This window comes from Chionomys nivalis, chromosome 17, assembly GCF_950005125.1.
Source record: "Chionomys nivalis chromosome 17, mChiNiv1.1, whole genome shotgun sequence".
Classification (NCBI taxonomy): Eukaryota; Metazoa; Chordata; class Mammalia; order Rodentia; family Cricetidae; genus Chionomys; species Chionomys nivalis.
The window spans coordinates 16159569-16179597 of record NC_080102.1 but is presented as its reverse complement, the minus strand read 5'-3'; the positions used below and the strand labels follow the sequence as shown (position 1 = coordinate 16179597).

Here is a 20029-nt window from a genome sequence, read left to right as displayed (position 1 = left end):
TCAATTATACATGCAAGCAGTGCCCCATATACATAAATCTTAAAAAAAATTAAATTTTGTAACTGAGGCTTGGAGATATGACTCAGCAGTTAAGGGAACTGGCTGCTCTTCCAGAGTTTCTGAATTCAGTTTCTAGCTGCCCCATGGTGTCTAACAACCATCTATAGTGTGATCCAGTGTTGTCTTCGGGCATGCAGACATACATGTGGACAGAGCATTCATAACCATAAATAAATAAATCTTAAAAAAAATAGAAAAGAGAGTCTGTGATTGTAGTGACTTATGTTTTCACGTGAGAATACATAAAACCAGCACATTTTATTGTTCCATTGTGGTAGTTCCTTTATTTTGGTTTAGGAATTGAAATTAGTGGTAAATAATCTATAATAACTGTCTATGATTTAACATTCTCAAAAAGTTAATCTATCAATGAACAGTCTTTAAAAATAAAATCTGAACCCAGAAGAGTACAGACAGAAAGCTGAGCAGTGTTGTCTACCAACTGCTTAACACATCCGTTGACAGTCTTGCTCCATCTCACTGACTCTCAGATGTTAGAGAGAAAATGGGATTATTTACTAGGAATATATTTCATTGGTGCTCTGAAGAGTTGTGATTTTTGTTAAATTCCTAGCAGAGCCATAAAGCTATAGGCTAAAGTATTTAATCATAATTTCTTTTATTTCAGATACTTTTTATAGGCCCTAAAATTTCAATAGCAAGAGTTTTTTGTGTTTTTTGCTTTCTTGAACTCACAGAGGTCTGCCTGCCTCTGCCTCCTGAGTGCTGGGATTAAACATGTGCACCACTGTCCTGCACATTAATAGTTAAGGGAAGGAAATGCTATAAGAGTTTTAAAGTTTGAACTTTTCTGAAAGCCCTTTTCCCAGGGTCTGTTATGTTAATTTGTTTTCATATTTTAATAATTTATGAATTTGTTGTTGTTTTGCATCAAGTAATCTAGTACTAGCCTTGCTTAAACATAGCATTTGCTTGGTACATGAAATTCAGTGTTTCTTTTCCTTTATTTTTGTCTTTTGTAATCTTGGGATATTCAGATATTCTTTATCTGTGAAGCCTGGGCTTCTTTTCATGTGCCCAGATCAGTTTTAAATAGCTAGAATCGCAGTGGCACTGCTTTCTGGGCAGCTGCTACAGCATGGCAGGCTTGCAGTACTCTTGTGGCCTCATCAGCTTCGGAGTGAGAGACACTGGACACTCAAGCCTGTGTACTGTTCTGAGTTAGTGGTCGCCAACAGAGTGCCAGGGATTTTCACTGGCAAGAGTAGGGTGCATGGCTTGAGTAAGAGAAGACAGCCATTCATTCAACATTAGCTTCTGCTCTTGGGTAGGGGACAGATCCAACATGGGAGCACTTAAAGGCCTTGTACATGACTTGGGGTAGGGGTAGGGAAATGCACCCTAGACTGGCCTGGAACTTATATTCATCTGTATTCATCTTCATATAAATAATGCATCATATTTAGCTTCATTTTACCTTGAGTAGACTGAAAAACATTTAAAGCTCACAGTAATGTTTTTATCTTAGAAGCTTAAAACAACAGATTTACATCTACCTAAGTGGATAGGGACAAACCGGTCAGAGAAGCCTTTGCAAGTATGCATTCCTTAAACACAAGAGGATGCTGGCATTTAGACATTAACTTGTGCACAGTGGCTGTAAGTGCACATAGGAGTGGGGCTTTTGGTTTATCTTGGGTTAGTTTGTTTGTTTTTTGGGTTTTTTGGTGGGGGAGTTTGTGTATTTTCCTGGGAATGGGTAGTAAAAGACCAACTTCTTTTAATTTCCAAGAACTGTAGTGTTAGCTTTTAGAAAGCCATTTTGTCTTCAAAGTGTATTTATAATGGTGATGGAAAGCATTGCATCCTCTGACTCTTTACAGATTGCAAACTCAATGGTGAGCACATGGACGGGACCACCAGCCATGAAGTCTCTCTTTACTCGAATGTTTTGTTGTAAAACTTGTCCAAACATCGTGAAAACAAACAACTTCATGAGTTTTCAGAGTTATTTTCTACAGAAGGTACTCCTTGCTGCTCTTTGTTCTTAGTGATGTTTTTTATAATAAGCAAACTGTAGTGATGCTCACCTAGTATGATTTTTTTTTTATCCACAAACTCTTGTATATGTATTTAACTTGGAGATTATTCATATGATAGGTGTGTATTTCTTATAAGTCTACCTCTGCTCCGAAGTTTCCTAAAATTTTAAGTGGTTACTAATTTTTTTCAACTTTATACAAATCATATCTACATCACTTGTAACATGAAGAGAAATGAATGCCCTTTGGTTGGTAACCTGTGGAGCTGAGGTATGGAGTATGTGCACACCTTCTGATAGATGGCCTCCTAGAATGGGGACAGTACATTCTGAATCAGAAGCAGCCCAGCTCAGAGTACCAAGGCTTTGCTTGCTTGCTTGGAGACAGGTGTCACGTCGCCTTGGCCGCCTACAAGGTGCTGCACAGGGAGGGCAGTGCTAGCCACAGCTCTGCTAGATGCCACATTTATTTTTTTAGAATTAAGAAATTAGACTAAGTGTATAGAGCGTGTTTAATGTTAAACTTGCAGGAAGTTAGAGGGAGAGTAGAAGTGTGGGTACGTTGTTGTATGGGAACGTGACTAGTTGTTGAGTGGTTTGGAAATCATTTACACAGTTTGTTAGTCTGAAGAATGAAGACTAAGGTTAGATAAACTAACCCAAACTAGTAATGAAGTGTGGAGTTAAAGAAGAGAAAAGAAGTGAAAGTGATGTCTCGATCTTAGTTGAAGAGGTGGGCAGCTGCTGAGGACTAAACAGAGAAAAGAATCACTGGGATTTGTTTTGTTCCATGTGGAAGATTAGGAACCTCCAGGCGTATTTGATATAACGGAAGCCAGAGGATAAAGTTAATATAAAACACAGGCCAGGCTTTGAACAGAAGGGAGGACATAAGAGGTAAATGGAAGAAAAGGTATGAACACAATTTTTTTCCTCAAGCCTTTAGAAAGGAAATTTTCTTTGAAGTGAAACCGTTTCTTGTGGAAGCAATAAAAGAGCCCAGAGATTGTTGTGGGACACTTTTAGGGCAGGGCAGGGCAGGGCTGTTACACTCTTGACCTTGAGCAGTGCAGAGATTATCAGCACAAGACCTTCTCAAGCTGGCACCTTCAAGGTTCTGTCAAAGGAGGGGGACTCACTAGACCCCCACCCTCCCTTAGGGCATCAAGGCTGCTGATGACTGAGAGTGGGGGAGTTGCTTTCTTCAGTGGTGTAGCAACTGGAAAGGTGCCATGTTCCCATAAGCGACCCTAATTAAACTCAGTGGGTCACCCAGAAATAAAGTAGTAAAGAAAGAAAAACAGACAAGATACTGGAGGGGCAGTCCTGACTGGAGAGAGAAGTAGGATTAGCAGGAGCTGGTGGTGGGGCTCTGGTTAGAGGGGTAAAAACATGAAAGAAAGGTAATATGGAGGTTAGAGATTTTGTTTGCTTTTTTTGGAGGGGTGTTCAGGAGGCAGGGTTTATCTGTGTAGCCCTAGGCTGACTTGAAACTCACGGAGATCTGCCTGCCTCTGTCTCCACGGTGCTGGAATTAAAGGCATGCATAACCACTACTGGCCTGGCTTTTTTTCTAATAAAAGAAGATTGACTGGACAGGATAAGAACATATGTGTGTCATAAAGATAATTATAAGGCCTTTTTTTTCTTTTTCTTTTTTTGAGACAGGGTTTCTCTGTGTAGCTTTGGAGCCTGTCCTAGATCAGGAGGAGGCTGGCCTTGAACTCGCAGAGATTTGCCTGGCCCTGCTTCCCAAATGCTGGGATTAAAAGTGTTTAGGTTGCAGTGTAAAGTTTATTTCTTATTGTGGGTTGAAGGAGGAAACTTGGAAAGATAATGCGTTTTTATGTAACTCTTGTAGTTGGCAGAAGAAACGAGTGCTTAACTCACTTATATTTCCCTTGTTAAGGTGCAGAGTAGGCAGAAAACAGATTTTCCTGTATGCAAAAGGAACTTTCCCTGCGTTAGTACCTGTTCTCATTGCTGTGACAAAGGCAGCCGAAGGAAGGCCGGGTTTGTTGTGGCGCACAGCTGGAGAGGGTGTAGTCCATCTGGCAGAGAAACATGAGACAGCCTGCCATGGTTGGTCACAGTGCACCTACAGTCAGGAAGCATTGAAGTATCAACGCTGGTTCTCAGCTTACTTTCTCCTTATTTGTTCTGGAATCCCAGTCTGTGGGATAGTGCCACCCACAGGATGGATCTTCCTACCTTCCAGCTAAAGCTCTGGAAATGCCCTCAGACACATGTGTCTCCTAGGTGACTCTAGATCAGTCACACTGGCAGTGAAGATTAACTATCACACTACAGTTGATTCTATTTATTACCTCTGTATATTGCCCCTTTTTACTTGAGACAGGTTTTCTTGCTCTGTAGCTCAGGCTGGCCTGGAATTCCTAATCTTCCTTCCTCTACCTCCAGTATGCTGGCATTAACAAGAATGTACCACCATTCTTGTTGCTTCTCTTTTAAACAAGAAAATGAGTCATTTATTTTTTATTGTCCAGTTTACAAGGGAAAGTCTTTATTTCTTCCATGTTCTAAGGAGGACCAAGATTTCTGTGCATCTACTCTTCTATCTAGGGCTTAAGTAGCTTTATTTCACTAGCAGAACTTGCTATTTTGTGTCTCCTGTTTCCACTAACAGAAAGTTGCTTATAAAATTTTAGAAATAAGAAAGGTTTGCTGAATTTTAGGTTACTATCTGCCCTTAGTTCAAGGGCTGCTAAGCTGTAGTTTGTTTAATCCCTCTTGCCCATGTGTCATTGAGCCTTAAAAATGATCACGAGGAAGCAACTAGCCAAAGATATGCAGAGTAGTGGATAGTGAAGATGGCAGTTAGAATGAACCAGTGCTAAAATCGTATACCCATTCCACTGTATCACTTAGAAATGGATTAAGACCATTTATATTATATATACTTCCTTCCAGCAAGTGAGGGCTAAGGCACATAGCCTGTAGAATATGTCCAGTCATGAAAATAATCCCTGGATTTCTTACTCGTTTCAGCAGTGATGCTTTTAGATGGGTGTGTAGTGGGAGATGGGGTATTAGGCTCCATCTGGATATCTGTGTTATTCCCAGAGTAATGCTCTTCATAGGCCGAATTGCCATAGTAATGAAGTTGAGTTGTGTCCTTAAAACTCTTTTTTCTTTCTTTCTTTTTTTTTTTTGTAGACTATGCCAGTTGCCATGGCTTTGTTAAGAGATGTGCATAATCTTTGTCCCAAAGAAGTTTTAACGTTTATTTTAGACTTAATCAAGTACAATGACAACAGGAAAAATAAGGTATGGCATTTTCCTCAATGACTAGTGATACTTGTTTTAGGGTGTTATGTGGGTGCCTTCGTCTCTAGAACTGCAATAAAAGGAAGGAAGAATACTTGTTTGTAGAGTCATTTGTGAGTCATTTATTATGTGTGTATATGTTTATGTGTGTGTGTTTATCTTTTATTTTTTTAAAGTGTGTATGTATACATGTGTTCAGCTTGTCTGTGTATGCACTGTGTACAGGAGCTCATAGAGGCCAGAAGAGGGTAACAGAGCCCCTGGACCTGGAGTTAGAGGGAGTTGTGAGCCTCCACGTAAGTGCTGGGAACCAAATTGCAGTCCTCTGTTAGAGCAGTAAATGCTCTTAAACACTGAGCTAAGTAAGCCACCTCTCCAGACCTCTGAGTGCATCTGCCTGTTCCTTTTGTTGATAATTTCCTCAGTTATATGGTGATCTTTAGATGTGGTATGCTTATACTTTAAGGTGGAATGCTAGGTGATTAGAAGGTCGTATTGGTAACAGGACTTGTAGACTAATGCTTTATTCATTCGTAGGTGTGTCTGTTGGTGGTGTGCACATGGGTCTGTGTGTGTAAGAACGTTTGTGTGTGGGGTTGCATGTTTCTGTGTGTGCCCCTGCAGCCAGACACTGGGATTCATCTCAGGTGACTTATTGATTGCTATCTCTCACTGGAATCCAGAGCTTGCCAGTTTGGCTAATTGAGCTGGTCAGCTTGCTTTAGAGATTCTGCTCTATCTCCTGAGTGCAGGACTTTCAGGTGGGTTCTCATCCTACCTGGGTTTATGTCAATACCGGGGACTTGAACTCTAGTCCTTGTACTTGATAAAGGAATTGGGGGGATGCAACGAAATTTTCACGTTTATTTTAGACTTAACAATTTCAAGCTCCTTATCCACTGAACCATCTTACCAGCTCCTAGTAGACTACTAATCTTTGTTTTTCTCTTTTGGACAATTTGTGATCTGGTTAGGAGATTGTAGGAGGATCTTAGACATAGTGTTTAATATACTAATAGTTCACTGATGAGTGTAGCATTTTCCCTTTTTTTCCAAATCACAAGTCTATACAAAGGATAGGTTGGTATTTACTAGAGAACTTGGTGATAGATGCATTATGTTTTCACTGTGTGTGTGTGTTTGTGTGTGTGTTGCTGGTGATGAAGTCAGGGCTTTGTGCATATAAGAGATGTGCTCTGCTTACTTCTGACCTGACATGATTTAAAGTTGTGTGTGTTGTTTTAATATCTCATGAAAAGGCTTAATTGTATTTGTTCTTAATTATTCTTTGGCTTAGTTTTCAGATAACTATTATCGTGCAGAAATGATTGATGCTCTGGCAAATTCTGTTACACCTGCTGTCAGTGTGAATAATGAAGTTAGAACTTTGGATAACTTAAATCCTGATGTTCGGCTAATTCTTGAGGAAATAACCCGGTTTCTGAATATGGAAAAACTTCTCCCAAGTTACAGACACACTATCACCGTCAGGTGCTGTTTTTTGCTGCTTCTTTAAATGTGTCTTACTTCCACAACTATACTATTATTCCTATTCTATTAAATTGGGGAAAGTTAAAAATAAGAAATTTTTAAATTTAAATTTTTTGTTGCTGTCATCTCCAGATAAATTGATATTTGGAAAGTAGCCTTTAAAGTTTTACTCTTTGTAATTTAGTTTTAAATTTATATAATACAATTTCCATTATTTGTATTCTCTAATTTTCTAAAACATATGTTATTTTGTCCTTTTGTGCATATGCACATATACACACATGCAAGCACATGGTTTGTGGGGCACTCGTGCTATGATGCTTTTGTCATGGTCAGAGAGCATCTTTGTGGATTTGATTTTCTCTTTCCACCTTTACGTGGACTCTGGATGGAACTCAGGTTCCCACGCTTACACATGTCAAGTGCCTTCACTTGCTGAGCTGTCTGACCAACCCTAGAAATTCTTCATAAGAAATTATTTTCTTGGGATGATGTTTTATAACAGTCACTATTGTGTAAAGAGCCCCACTTGGGTCTTTGAGACAGGTCTCATGTAGCCCAGCCTATTTAGCCACGGATTACCTTGGTGACTCCTGATCCTCCTGCCTTCAACTTTCAGTGCTGGTGTGCGACCAGGCCTAGCTCGGCAGCCTTCTTTTCAGAACTGCAGATCACTGTCTGCTTTCATTTGAGTTTGCTAAAAGTTGATTACTGATTATAAAAAAAAAAATTAGCTCCTTTATTTTATTTCAGTTTTTTTTCTTTCTTTTTTTTTTTTTTTTTGAGATCTCACTGTGCCTTTGAGACTGATCTGTAGACCTCAGAGATTTGCTTGCCTCTGCCCCACACCAATCTTACCTCCGACCCCCACTTGAGCAAATGCTGGGACCAAAGTGTGCGCACAACACCCAGCTAGCTTTCCATTTTTATAGTGAATAAATAATAGATTTCTGAAGAACATACTCTATTTAAAATTATTATATTTTTATTGATAAGTACTTTTTTCTGAAGTGTGCTTAGTTGACATATGTGTGGATCTAAGATTCCAAACATGTTGAAATTAGTTTTTATGGTATTTAAGTATTAATATTAAAATTTTATCAAAACATTGAACATTACAGAATTGATGTGCAATCAAATCCTGAAGTCTTTTTTTTGTTGTTTTGTTTTGTTTTAGTTTTTGAGGCAGGTTTTCTCTTTGTAACCATAGTTGTCCTGCAACTCTGTAGACCAGACTGAACTCAAACTGATATCTGCCTTCCTCTGCCTCCTGAGTACTGGGATTAAAGGTGCACACTACCACTGCCAAGCTTAGTATATTTTCAACAACCACTGTCCAGCAAATCATGAGTATTTTTAAAAATTGTTTCTATTTGATTTTATGTGTGTGAGGATTTTGCCCGCTCGTATGTCTGTGCGTGTGGGCATCAGATTTGGTAGAGACAGGTGTGAGCTACCTCACACCTGTAGGTGCTGGCTGAGAATGGAATCCTAGTCCTCTGGAAGAGCAGCCAATGCTCCTAACTACCGAGCCATGTCTGCAGCCCCCGAAATAAAGATTTTTAACTGACTGACAAATGAATCTCTAATACCTAGGTAATAGTAATAAATTTAGTTCAGATACTTCAAAGGTTGTAATAACTTTTTTCTCACTAGCTGTTTGAGAGCTATAAGGGTGCTTCAGAAGAATGGACATGTGCCAAGTGATTCATCTCTTTTCAAATCCTATGCTGAGTATGGCCATTTTGTGGACATCAGGATAGCAGCTTTGGAAGCTGTTGTTGATTACACTAAAGGTAATGCTATCCAGCTGGTACTTGTTCTGTTACGCCCAAAGTTATCACTGTGAGACCGAATCTGATGCAAAAGCAGAGTCTGTTTTGAGTTAACTCAGACCTCCCTGTCCATCTGGAGGAGCAGCAGCATTCTGTATAACATAGTGTGGCCACCAGCTTCAGAGTCGGAAGCCAGAAGGCAGCTGCGTGAGTTTTAGATTCTCTCCTATAGGTGGCCAGGTTCTCATTTACATTGGGAATTAGACATCCACACAGTTGTTGAGTAACATTCTTTTTTCCCCAAGATTTTATTTTGGGCCAGGAATGGTTGCACATGTTTTTAGTTCTCACTCTTGGGAGGTAGAGGTTGGAGGATCTCTGGGAGTTAGAGACCAGGCTGGTCTACATAACAAGTTCCAGGCCAATGAGGGTTGTATAGTGAGGTTCTATCTCAGAAAAAAAAGTTTTATCCTTTTGGTTTTGGTTTTTGTTTGTTTGTATGTGGTTCACATACACACAACATACATATTCCCACAAAGGCCAAAAGATGTTTTCAGATTCCCTGGTGTTGGAGTTAAAGGTTATTGTGAGCCGCCCGATAAGGGTGCTGGGGGCTGACCTGTAGTTCTCTACAAGAACAGTAAATGCTCTTAGCTGCTGAGCCATCTCTCCAGTCCCGTTGTATAGCATTCTTAATGACAAAACTTGCAAAAGAAATTTTCAGATGGAATATATGTAAACCAAAATAATAATTAAGATAGATGAATCTGTAAAATGAAGAAGCTGGTGAAAAACAGTCATTTCTGTATAATAGCATTAAGCTTAAATGCTTGCTAAACTTGTGGCAATTCAGTCTTTATTTCAGAAATAATTGTTTAATAGTTATATGCAAGTAAAAGAAAAGCACAAGTATAATATTTGTCCAAAAGTTAACCTTGTAACAGAAATAATGAAAGAACAAAGAAGTTGACATATACCGAGCTCTGCTTAGAATAAAAGGAGAGGGGAAGTTTTACAGGGAGTTACAGTCATGTGTAAACCAGAAACATGTATAATTAAGACTTTTTATTTAATTCTTATAAATTTCCACAGAAATGCCTACAGCCAGGAAACAGAGTAGTAACCATATTTTGTTTACATATGTTTGCTTTGATTCAGAAAGAACTCATTTTAATATCCTTTCATTTAAAAGATGATATAAATGTGATTTGCTGTTGTTAAATGAAATATTTGACAAGCAATGAACATATATAATTCTGTGTCTGTATATGTTTTGATATTTTGCTAACTTAAAATCTAGACTTGTTGAAATCATGTAATTTGTTAGTGTGCCTAACCTTTTCTAAGATAGATGAAGGGTATGTGCCTCAGAAATCTGAAGAATTCATGAGTTAATACTACTTAAAATGAAATAGAATACTAAAATGTTAAAAAAAAATACAAAACTGGGGCTGGAGAGATGGCTCAGCGGTTAAGAACACTGACTGTTCTTCCAAAGGTTCTGAGTTCAATTCCCAGCAACTACACAGTTACTCACCACCACCTGTAATGCGATCTGCCGTCCTCTTCTGGCCTGCCCATGTAGGCAGAACACTGTATACATAATAAATAAATATTAAAAAGCTACAAAACTAATAAGTGTAACTTGAAATATTGAATGGTGCTTAGGTGCTAACCATAAATTCTGTAGCTTAAAATATTGGTGCTCATATTAGAAGAGGAAAGAAGGAAAACTGTTATGCATAAAATTTTGTAAATAAAGCTTTCCAATTCTTTTTTGCTGCTGTTGTTGTTTTTGTTTTTTGAGACAGGGTTTCTCTGTGTAGCTTTGGTGCCTGTCCTGGGACTAGCTCTTATAGACCAGGCTGGTCTCAAACTCACAGAAATCCTCCTGCCTCTGCCTCTTGAGTGCTGGGATTAAAGGCGTGTACGTCACCACCGCCCGGCAAGTTTTCCAATTCTTAAAAATGTCCTGAAAAGGCAATTGGCAATAGTTAGTGTGTCATTTTATGTCAGTTACAGTCATAACACAGATTTGTAATTGCCTTTCTGACTGGCTTGCGTCTTAATGGAAGGAACCATGTAGACAGAAACATGTTTATATTTATGATGCTTTTGTATGTCAGGCCTCTCTAGGACTTAAGCATCTACAAAGTTAGGCAGATTTTGTCCAACAGATTTTTGTCTAACTTATGGCTTTTAATGAATTATAACTTGTATTGGTGTTTGGTTGAATTTTAGTGTGAACTACATACTGGGCACTATTTTAATGTCCCTGCTTATCACTTACTATTTTATTTGTTATAATTAACCCTACATATATTTACTCATTTTTATTTTCAGTGGACCGGAGTTATGAAGAACTTCAGTGGCTACTTAATATGATTCAGACTGATCCTGTACCTTATGTAAGGTTAGTGGATATATTTAATATCTTGAATATGAGTCATGAACCATTTCTGAAGATTATACATGGGAAAGATGTTTATGATTTTTTTTAAAATTTGGGAATGTGTTATGTGCATTTTTAAAGCATTTTTTTTTGTTTGTTTGTTTTCTTTTTTCGAGACAAGGTTTCTCTGTGTAGCCCTGACTGTCCTGGAACTCACTCTGTAGACCAGGCTGACCTTGAACTCAGAGATCTGACTGCCTCTGTTTCCCAAGTGCTGGTATTAACAGGGAGTGCCACCACTGCCTGCCCTCCCCCCCTTTTTAAATTAAACTAATTTATTTCTTTTACATCCCTACCACAGTTTCCTTTCCGTCCTCTTCTCCCATTCCCTCCTCTCATCCCCCAGTCCACTACTCCTCTGTTTTTCTTCAGAAAGGAGCAGGCCTCCCATGGGTATCAACAAAGCAAGTTTAAAGACTTTTTCTTATTTGATCTTAGAAAAAGATTTTCAAAATACGTTGTTAATAGTTTGTAATAAGTGGAGTTTATGATGCCTTGTGTGTCCCAGCTTATAATTGATTTCTCTCTTTATGTCATTGGGGAACTTATTTCAGGCCATCCTGCTTTTGTTCATTTAAAATCGTTTTATTCATTTATTTATTTTGTCTATGTCTGCATGCACATGTACCACAGCAGTATGTGGAGGCCAGAGGTCAAGTCTTTCCTCATGGAGCCACATCACCAGCTCCCATTTCTTTGCTTCATTTCTTTCAAAGCTGTGATTTTTATTAGAGTTGATATTTTTTTTAAAATCTTAAGAAACTAGAAGAATTGCAGGCTTGATGTGGTGTCTACCTTTATATTTGTGCTTACCTCTAGTAGCTGCGTTATTCATGCTGTTCTCTTTCACACAATGGGGTTTTTATTTAAGAATTAAATTTACCATTTCTGTCTTCCTTTCTTTGCATGTAGTAGATACTTAGGTTTTATTTGATTTAATGTTAGGACTTCATAGAACAGAATTTTAGAGCCGAAGTAAAACCATTCAGCTAGGGACAGGGACTTAGACCCAGAGCCCTGAATGCATTGTTCAACTTTCTGCGTCACTTAGCAGATGGTGTTCTTTTAGATGACGTAACTCTGCTTTCTCATCTCGGAAGTACCTCGGGGTGAGCAGTCTGCTCAAGAGCCCGGGCATTCTATAGCAGTGACTTCTTGGTTAGTAACTCTAGATTTCAATTTTTTTTTTTTGTTTGTTTGTTTTTTGGATTTTCGAGACAGGGTTTCTCCGTAGCTTTTTGGTTCCTGTCCTGGAACTAGCTCTTGTAGACCAGGCTGGCCTCGAACTCACAAGAGATCCGCCTGCCTCTGCCTCCCGAGTGCTGGCATTAAAGGCGTGCGCCACCACCGCCCGGCTTCGATTTCAATGTTTTAAGTAATGCTTGTTACACAGATTTTTATATAAGACTATATGATTTGTGATCTATATTTTATTGTGAATAATCTGTACTTGTGCGTGATACAGAGTTGAAATGCAGAGAAAAAGTCTGATAGCTTCCATTTTAAAGTATGAAATTTTAGAGCACGGAATACAGCCTCATTCCTTTCTCTGAAGTGCTGCATGCTCGTAAGTCTTTGGTAGCAACTGGGAAGAGAGACTATAAATGCAATATGAACAAAGCTGAACATGTATTCATTTATTTTCAGTTTGCATAATTAAAAAATTACCGTCTGTATTTCTGAGAACTTGTTTTAAAGACTAGATATTTAAGATCTTTTTCAGAAAGTACTTGAGGTAGATTGTCATGGGTTTGTGGTATTTGAAGTTACTGTATTACACATTGTATCTGCACTCAGTGCTTTTGAATTGTAGTTTTGGGGCTGTTTTCATTTATTCAAATGTCAAGAGCCCTATTTACAGTCTGGACTGAAAACCCATTTAGAGGTGGGATGCTTTGTTTAGCATGTTTTCTTCCTAGTTGACATACTTTCTTTATGTCCCATTTAGAGAAACTTCTCCTTTAATCTCACCCTAGCATATAGGTTATATTAAAACATACGGAGTTGCACAAGAATGCAGTTAAGAGTTGGTGAAAAGACTCAGCAGGTCACGGCAGAACCCCTTCTGCCCGCTGTCTTCTAACATCTCCACACATGCCATGGTGCGCACACCCCCCTACTACCACACAAAATAAATACCAAAGGTTTTTTTGTTGTTTTGGGGTTTTTGTTTTGTTTTGTTTTTCAGTACACATTTTGTAGAAAATCATTATGGCAATGAGCAGTCACAGGATAAGAGTGTTTCCACACGGTGATTGCTCTTTCAGCAGTGTTTACATAGGGTCTCATGATAGTCTTGACTGTCCCAGATCTTACTGTGTAGACCACACTGGCCTCGAACTCACAGAGATCTACCTGACTCTGACTTCCCGGTACACCACCCTTCTTTGTGTTTTAATTAATTTCATTCATTTTTATTTTGTTTTGCTCTGCTTGAGTCAGTCTTATTATGTAGTCCAGGCTGGCCCTGCCTCGTCCTCATGAGCACTGGAACTACATGTATGTACCATGATGCCTTGCAAACATTGTTTTTAGTTTCTTAGGAGTTTTGTGTTTCTTGTTTTTATTTATTTTGTATAGTATGTCTTCTTTTTCATTCTCATTGCTATCACACTTTAAAAAACTTATTTGAGTAAGCATCACGTGACTGCTGTGCCTTGTAGAACTCATGGTAAGACCTAGATACTCAGGTGTCTATCTCTGTTTCCATCATTGGCATTTTCCTGTCTTGTTCCAAACATAAGCATTTTGTTTTTATGAGCTTTGTGGGTTTCAAAACGTGTGGTAAAATGGCCCTCATTGAGAATGGAGACTTCTGAAGGGTGTAGATTTTCCATTCCTGTCTTTGTCACAGGATACTTCAAAATTTGCTTGCGTAAAGATGTGAAGGTTACTCAGAAGTCAGACGCAAGGAAAACTCACATGACTCATTCTTCCGCTTTAGAATTGAATGTGACCTCTATAGAGCTACCCCTTGCTTCCCTGGACTAGTGCAATTCCCTCAAGTCATAATCTCCCATAGTCTCCCACAGTCCTATTGTGACTAAATACATAAATACTTGCATAAATATCAATGTCATAGTTTGACTACTTGGCCATTTCTGTTTTCTCTACTGCTCTGTAGCCCTAGATCGTCCAGGATCAGATCTTTTGCCATTGCCTAGTCCATGGCATTTCAGAAAAGTTAGCTAAGTATATACGAAACAAATGGCTAAATGGATTTTTCCTTTTTCCTCCACTCATGTGTATATGAATATATTTAATGTAGTTCATAGATTTGTGGCATGATTAATTAAAACCCAGAGATAGAATTTGGGGTTCAGCCTGAAGGTAACAAAAGTAAAACAACCAACCACTCGCTCTTACCTCGACCTCAGTCTGAAATGGCGATCCTGCCTGCAGGAATCTCAGAATGAGACAGTGTCTGTGAGTTGTCTCCTCCTGTTTTATATTCCTATCTAAGGCTGGGATTAAAGGCGTGCACTGCCCAGTTTCTATGGCAAACTAGTGTGGCTATTTACTGGGATTAAACTAGTGTGGCTACTGGGATTAAAGGTGTGTTTTACCACTGCCTGGTCTGTAAGGCTGATCAGTGAGGCTGTTTTGCTCTCTGATCTTCAGGCAAGCTTTATTTATTAAAATACAAATGAAATATCACTAAATAGATTAAAGTGATTTTATTTCTCCTGTGACAATTGTAGGTAGAGAAAGTATTTCAAGATGTAATTGAGATGTTTGGGAAGAAGCTTTGAATGTTAGGAGCTCATTGTCTTGTGAGCTGATCAGAGACTTTGCTTATATTGTCATCTCTCAGCAGAGCATTTTCAGATTGAAGTCTGTTCGCCATTAAGATAGTTTATGAACTTAACTAAGCAAATTCATTTTGATTAACATCTGTATCTCTTGGCATACTAATATCTTTTTTGCTCTAAAGTTTATGTGTTTTGCCAATTTTATGTGTTTGTTAGAATAAAAAAGGAATTAAATGCATAGGCTTAAATAAATCTTTTAATTTATATGTATTGTTTTAAAACTAAAATTCTAAATTCTCAAAATTGAAGCTTCCTTTCAATAAAAATGACCCTTGCTAGGAGTAGTCACGCACGCCTTTAACCCCTGAACTCAGGAGGCAGGGGCAGGTGGGTCTGTGTGAGCTCAAGGATAGTTTGGTTTCCATAGGAAGTCCTGGGCCAGCCAGGTTGACATAGTAAAATTCTGTTTCAAAAAAAGGGTTTTGGGGTGCTAAACTACGCATACAAATGCCAGGCTGGTACATGCTTATAATTTCAGTGTTAGAAGGCTGAAACAGGAGAATTGCAGGTTCAAGACCAGCCTGGGCTGGATAATGCAACCTTGTTACAATAAAATAAAATAGTCATACAAAGTTTGGAAAATAGCAAAACCCCACCAAGAGAAAAATATGCACTATATTATAGTTAGTATAACAAGAAATGATAGTTCTTATCCATTTTGATTTGTTGATTTGTTTAATGTATGTGTATAGTTACTTTTGGTTTAGATTATGTAAGGTTAATATAAAGATAGCTTTAAGCTCTCCTGTTTTGGAAGCAAGCATGATCATGACCTGACTGTACCAGTTCTTTGAGGCGATACATTTATGGTCACTGCTTTTTCTCTTGACAGACTTTCAACTTTTATTTGTTTTATTGGTTGGCTGGTTTGCTGTTTTTGTTTGGATTGTGGTGGTTTTGATTTATTACTTTTTTATAGTGGTCAGCATTGGTATTAGACTGCCTCCTGACGGGAGACATAGTGTGAAGCTTCGGCTGCTGTGGCTCTGTGAACCTGTGACTGAGACTGGTTTGAAGTCTGTGTCAGATATCTAAACACTTTGACATTTAATCTCTGATAAATTAAGCCTGGGCTACGTCTCTTACTTCCTTTCAACATTTTGTATATTTAGCCATTTATATTTTCCTGTTTAAAAAACTTTTCTAGCAAGGAAACTTTATTCTCATTATTTTTAATGATGTGTGTGCTTGTGTATGAGTACATACACATGAGTTTTAGTGTTTTTATCCTTGGGTATTTTAAGTGTATATCTGTGTGCATGCTATCTGTTATGTGCACGGTGAGTCCTCAGGCACCTAAGGAGGACAGAGGAGGACAAGAGATCCTCTGGAACTGGAGACGCAGGCAGTTGTGAGCCAGCTGACGGGTTCTGGGAACCAAGCTCCCATTTTCTGTAAGAACAAGCACTCTTAACCACCGAGCCATGGTTTCCAGTCCCTAGCATGTGAACTTTAAAGACCAAAAAATGTTCAAAGTTTAGTGGTAATTTCAGAGATGTCCCAGAGTGCTGTTTACAAATCTTAGACAGGTTAGAAAACATTTGTGGTGTCCAAAAGCCTTAATGGTTGGTCTCTATGGTTCATTTTGGTTATGTCTAAAGTAGCTGGACAGAAACTTACTTTTTAACTTACTGCAAATTGAAAGCATACAACGTTAATATGTTCTACAGGACAAACTCCCTAACATTCAAAAGGCTGAGGCAGGAGGATCACTTAAGTTTAGGAATTGAAGACTAGGCTGGGCAACACAGTGAGACTGCCTAGAAACTCACCCATACTTTATGCCATTTGCCCATAATCCTGATGTACTCATAGAGAAAGAGACCTTGAAGGATTGTGTTTATCCAAAGATGAAAATGGGTATATGAATTATTTATAAAGATTTATGTTCCTTTTCATATAACTATTTTCAATTGTATCTAAAGCTACATATTGCCCTTTTAAAAATAAAATAGTCTTGTTTTGTGCAGTCTTTAAAAGTTCTGATAATCTTTGAAAGCAAATCCACAAGATATTTTGGTGAAAAAACATGATAGATATAGGTTTGACATAAAGCACTTAGAAATGGAACTAAATACAAAATTAGATCTAATAGGAAAGGAGAAAAATTGTATGGTTTTTTTTTTTGTTTTGTTTTTTGTTTTTTTTTTTTTGTTGTTGTTGTTGTTGTTTTTAGAGACAGGGTTTTTTCTGTGTACTCCTGGCTGTCCTGGAACTTGCTCTGTTGACTAGACTGACCTTGAACTCACAGAGATCCACCAATCTCTGCCTCCTGAGTGCTGGGATTCAAGGTGTGTGCCTCTAACACCCGGCTAGAAAAATAGTTTTTATATCTTCTATAGTGTTTCTTATTCATAGCACGAATCAACAGATGGTCATTTAATAATCCTTTTTTTAAGAAAATTTTTACTTTTGCAGGCATAAGATTCTAAACATGTTGACTAAGAATCCACCATTTACAAAGAACATGGAGTCTCCCTTATGTAATGAAGCCCTAGTAGACCAGCTCTGGAAATTAATGAATTCTGGTAAGAGAGCAGTGACTTTCAAAATTGTCACTTGTTTTCATTTTACATCAGATTTTTAAAGATGAGAGAGAGAAACAGAGAGAGAGAGAGAGAGAGAGAGAGAGAGAGAGAGAGAGACTGTGTGTCTTTGTGTGTCTGTGTGTCTGTGTAACCTGGTTCTGACAGGCCAGAGAGCCCAATGACTTCTGTTTCTTACTCCCTAGTGTGCAGGAATTCCAGGGGTATGTCACCATTCCTGGCTTTTACATGGGTACTGGGTTCACACTCAGGGCATCATGCACAGTTGCCTGTACTTCACTCTGTGACACACTCTCCAGCTCCTCCCCTCTCCACCCTTTAAAATAGGATGTCTTTACATTAAAGTTAGAACATCTGTTAGAATGTGTTTACTTTGTTCCATACTGTGGTTGCAGAAATGAAAACTGCAGACTTTGCATGTCTTTTAAGTAGTTAAAGGGCTATTAAACACAAACCTTCATAGTCTTTCCACCTCTTTTCTTTAGCCCCCTAGAGACCTTGTTCAGAGATAACTAATTTTATTTTTATTTTTCCAGGACAGTGAGTGAGTGTAGAATAAGAGAAAATGTGCAGTTGTAAAGACTGCATACTACTGTTCCCTGTTCTCAATCTCAGAGAGCATGCCATCTTATTGTAGTATGAGTTTCCATCCTTTTGAGTGAGATCAAGGAATGGAAGGGCATGATGCATAGGAACGCTAGTGCTAGAATTGGTTTGCTGAGGTTAAACCTCAGCTCAGTTGTTACTCTGTATAACTGGTTTAAACTCTAATGTTTACATGATGCAGGTAGTGAAACCTGTTTCTGAAAACTGAGAAATAAACAACTTGATGTTTGTAAAGCATGGTGTCTACCTCACATTAAATACTTGGTGCTGTGCTTCTCATATATTTGAGCTTTGTGTGTAGTTGGTTTCTCTCCTAATGTGTTGGGGAATCAAACTCAGAATCTTGGTTAGTTGGCTATACTTTCAGCAGCCTCGGTAGTTTGTAAGTCATTTTTATTTAATTGGGTTATTAAATCTATGAATTTATAAATCTCATAACTTGATGTGGAAGACCCCTCTGTGTGCTGTCATTTCCTTTAGTGAATAAGGAAACTGCCTTAGCCCATTGATAGGGCAGAACTTAGATAGGCAGGGAAGACAGAACTGAATGCTGAGAGAAAGAAGGGCGGAGCCAGAGAGACTCCCTAATCTGCCACCAAAGATAGGTGTGCTGAAACTTTGCTGGTAGGCCATGACCTTGTGGTGATACACAGATTAATAGAAATGTGTTAAATTAAGATATAAGAGTTAGCCAATAATAAAGCTAATGGGCCAAACAGTGATTTAATGAATACAGTTTCTATGTTTATTTCAAGGCTAAGCTAGCCAGACCACCGGGACAAACAAGCAGGCCCTCCTTCTACAATTTGATGCCCAACGTGGGGCACCATTCTGTTGTCTGAGATTTCTGTCCTGCCCAGTTCCCGCAGTCGTTAAGTCCCGAAGAAATACAGAGGTCTATATTAATTATAAACTGATTGGCCTGTTAGCTCAGGCTTCTTATTAACTCTTATAACTTATTTTAGCCCATTATTCTTGTCTATATTAGCCATGTGGCTCGTTACCTTATTCGGCGAGGCAGTCACTTCTTGTTTCCTCTGTGTCTGGGTCACAACTGCAGAATAAGCTTTCCTCTTCCCAGAATTCTCCTGTTCTTGCCATCCCACCTCTGCTTCCTGCCTGGTTGTCCCACCTATACTTCCTGCCTGGCTACTGGCCAATCAGTTTATAATTAATGTAGACCTCCTTGTGTTTCTTTGGGACTTAACAACTGCAGGAACTGGGCAGGAGAGAAACCTCAGACAACAATAACTCTATAAACAGTTTTTGTTATTACTCTTAATAGACTGAAATTGTAATACTGCTTTTGATTAAAGGCTAAATCAAAAGCTAGGCTGAAATTATTTTTGCTTAAATGGTTTTTACAAGACGAGTGGGTATTTATTGCAATTTAATTTTTTTATTTTCTAATACTTAAAATTTTTGAGTTTGATGCTTTTTTTCTGTCTAGAATATGTAAAATAGCTTGCCATGCTAGCCATTGGTAACTTGTTGAATCACAAATGCTAAATTCCAATATTTAAATTTTCCAAATTTACTCTTTACTATCTTACTCTTTCTGAAACGCTAAGCACTGTATAACTTCTACACTCTCGCATAGTGCAGTAGCCATGGGAAGTATGCCGGTAGAACTTTCTTGAAGAAATGATAAAATGAAAGTGGATGGACTTTGTTTTTAAAAAAGAAAATGAATATCAGAAAATAGTGTGTAAACTAGTCTGAGCTAGGATACTGTTAGTTGGTTTTGATTAGTGTTCCCTCTTCATGGAAGGTTGTCATATATGCACAGAGTTTACTACTTTACTTGTTACTGTGAAGCTGTCATTATCTCTTATTTAGATCTAGGGAATGAGCACAAACTTCAGAAACTTTTAAAGAATTATGCAGCAGTAAATCTTTTGTACAAAAATGTGCCCCCTCAAATATTAATAAGAGTATGTGACTAACTATAATAGCTCAAAAAATTGAGGAAGGCATAGCAAGTTATAAAGAATTCT

The 20029-nt window shown here is 38.3% G+C and overlaps 1 protein-coding gene across 1 annotated transcript in view; it reads left to right on the top strand.

Annotated features, from left to right (window-relative positions):
- Positions 1–20029, top strand: part of Taf2 (TATA-box binding protein associated factor 2) — a 62440-nt gene that overhangs the window by 26000 nt on the left and 16411 nt on the right. Inside the window, exons 17-22 of the mRNA XM_057791754.1 lie at positions 1905–2045; positions 5240–5350; positions 6648–6841; positions 8498–8637; positions 10960–11029; positions 17299–17408. Of these exons, the coding sequence (XP_057647737.1) occupies positions 1905–2045; positions 5240–5350; positions 6648–6841; positions 8498–8637; positions 10960–11029; positions 17299–17408 (766 nt within the window). The remainder of the gene's footprint in view (positions 1–1904; positions 2046–5239; positions 5351–6647; positions 6842–8497; positions 8638–10959; positions 11030–17298; positions 17409–20029) is intronic.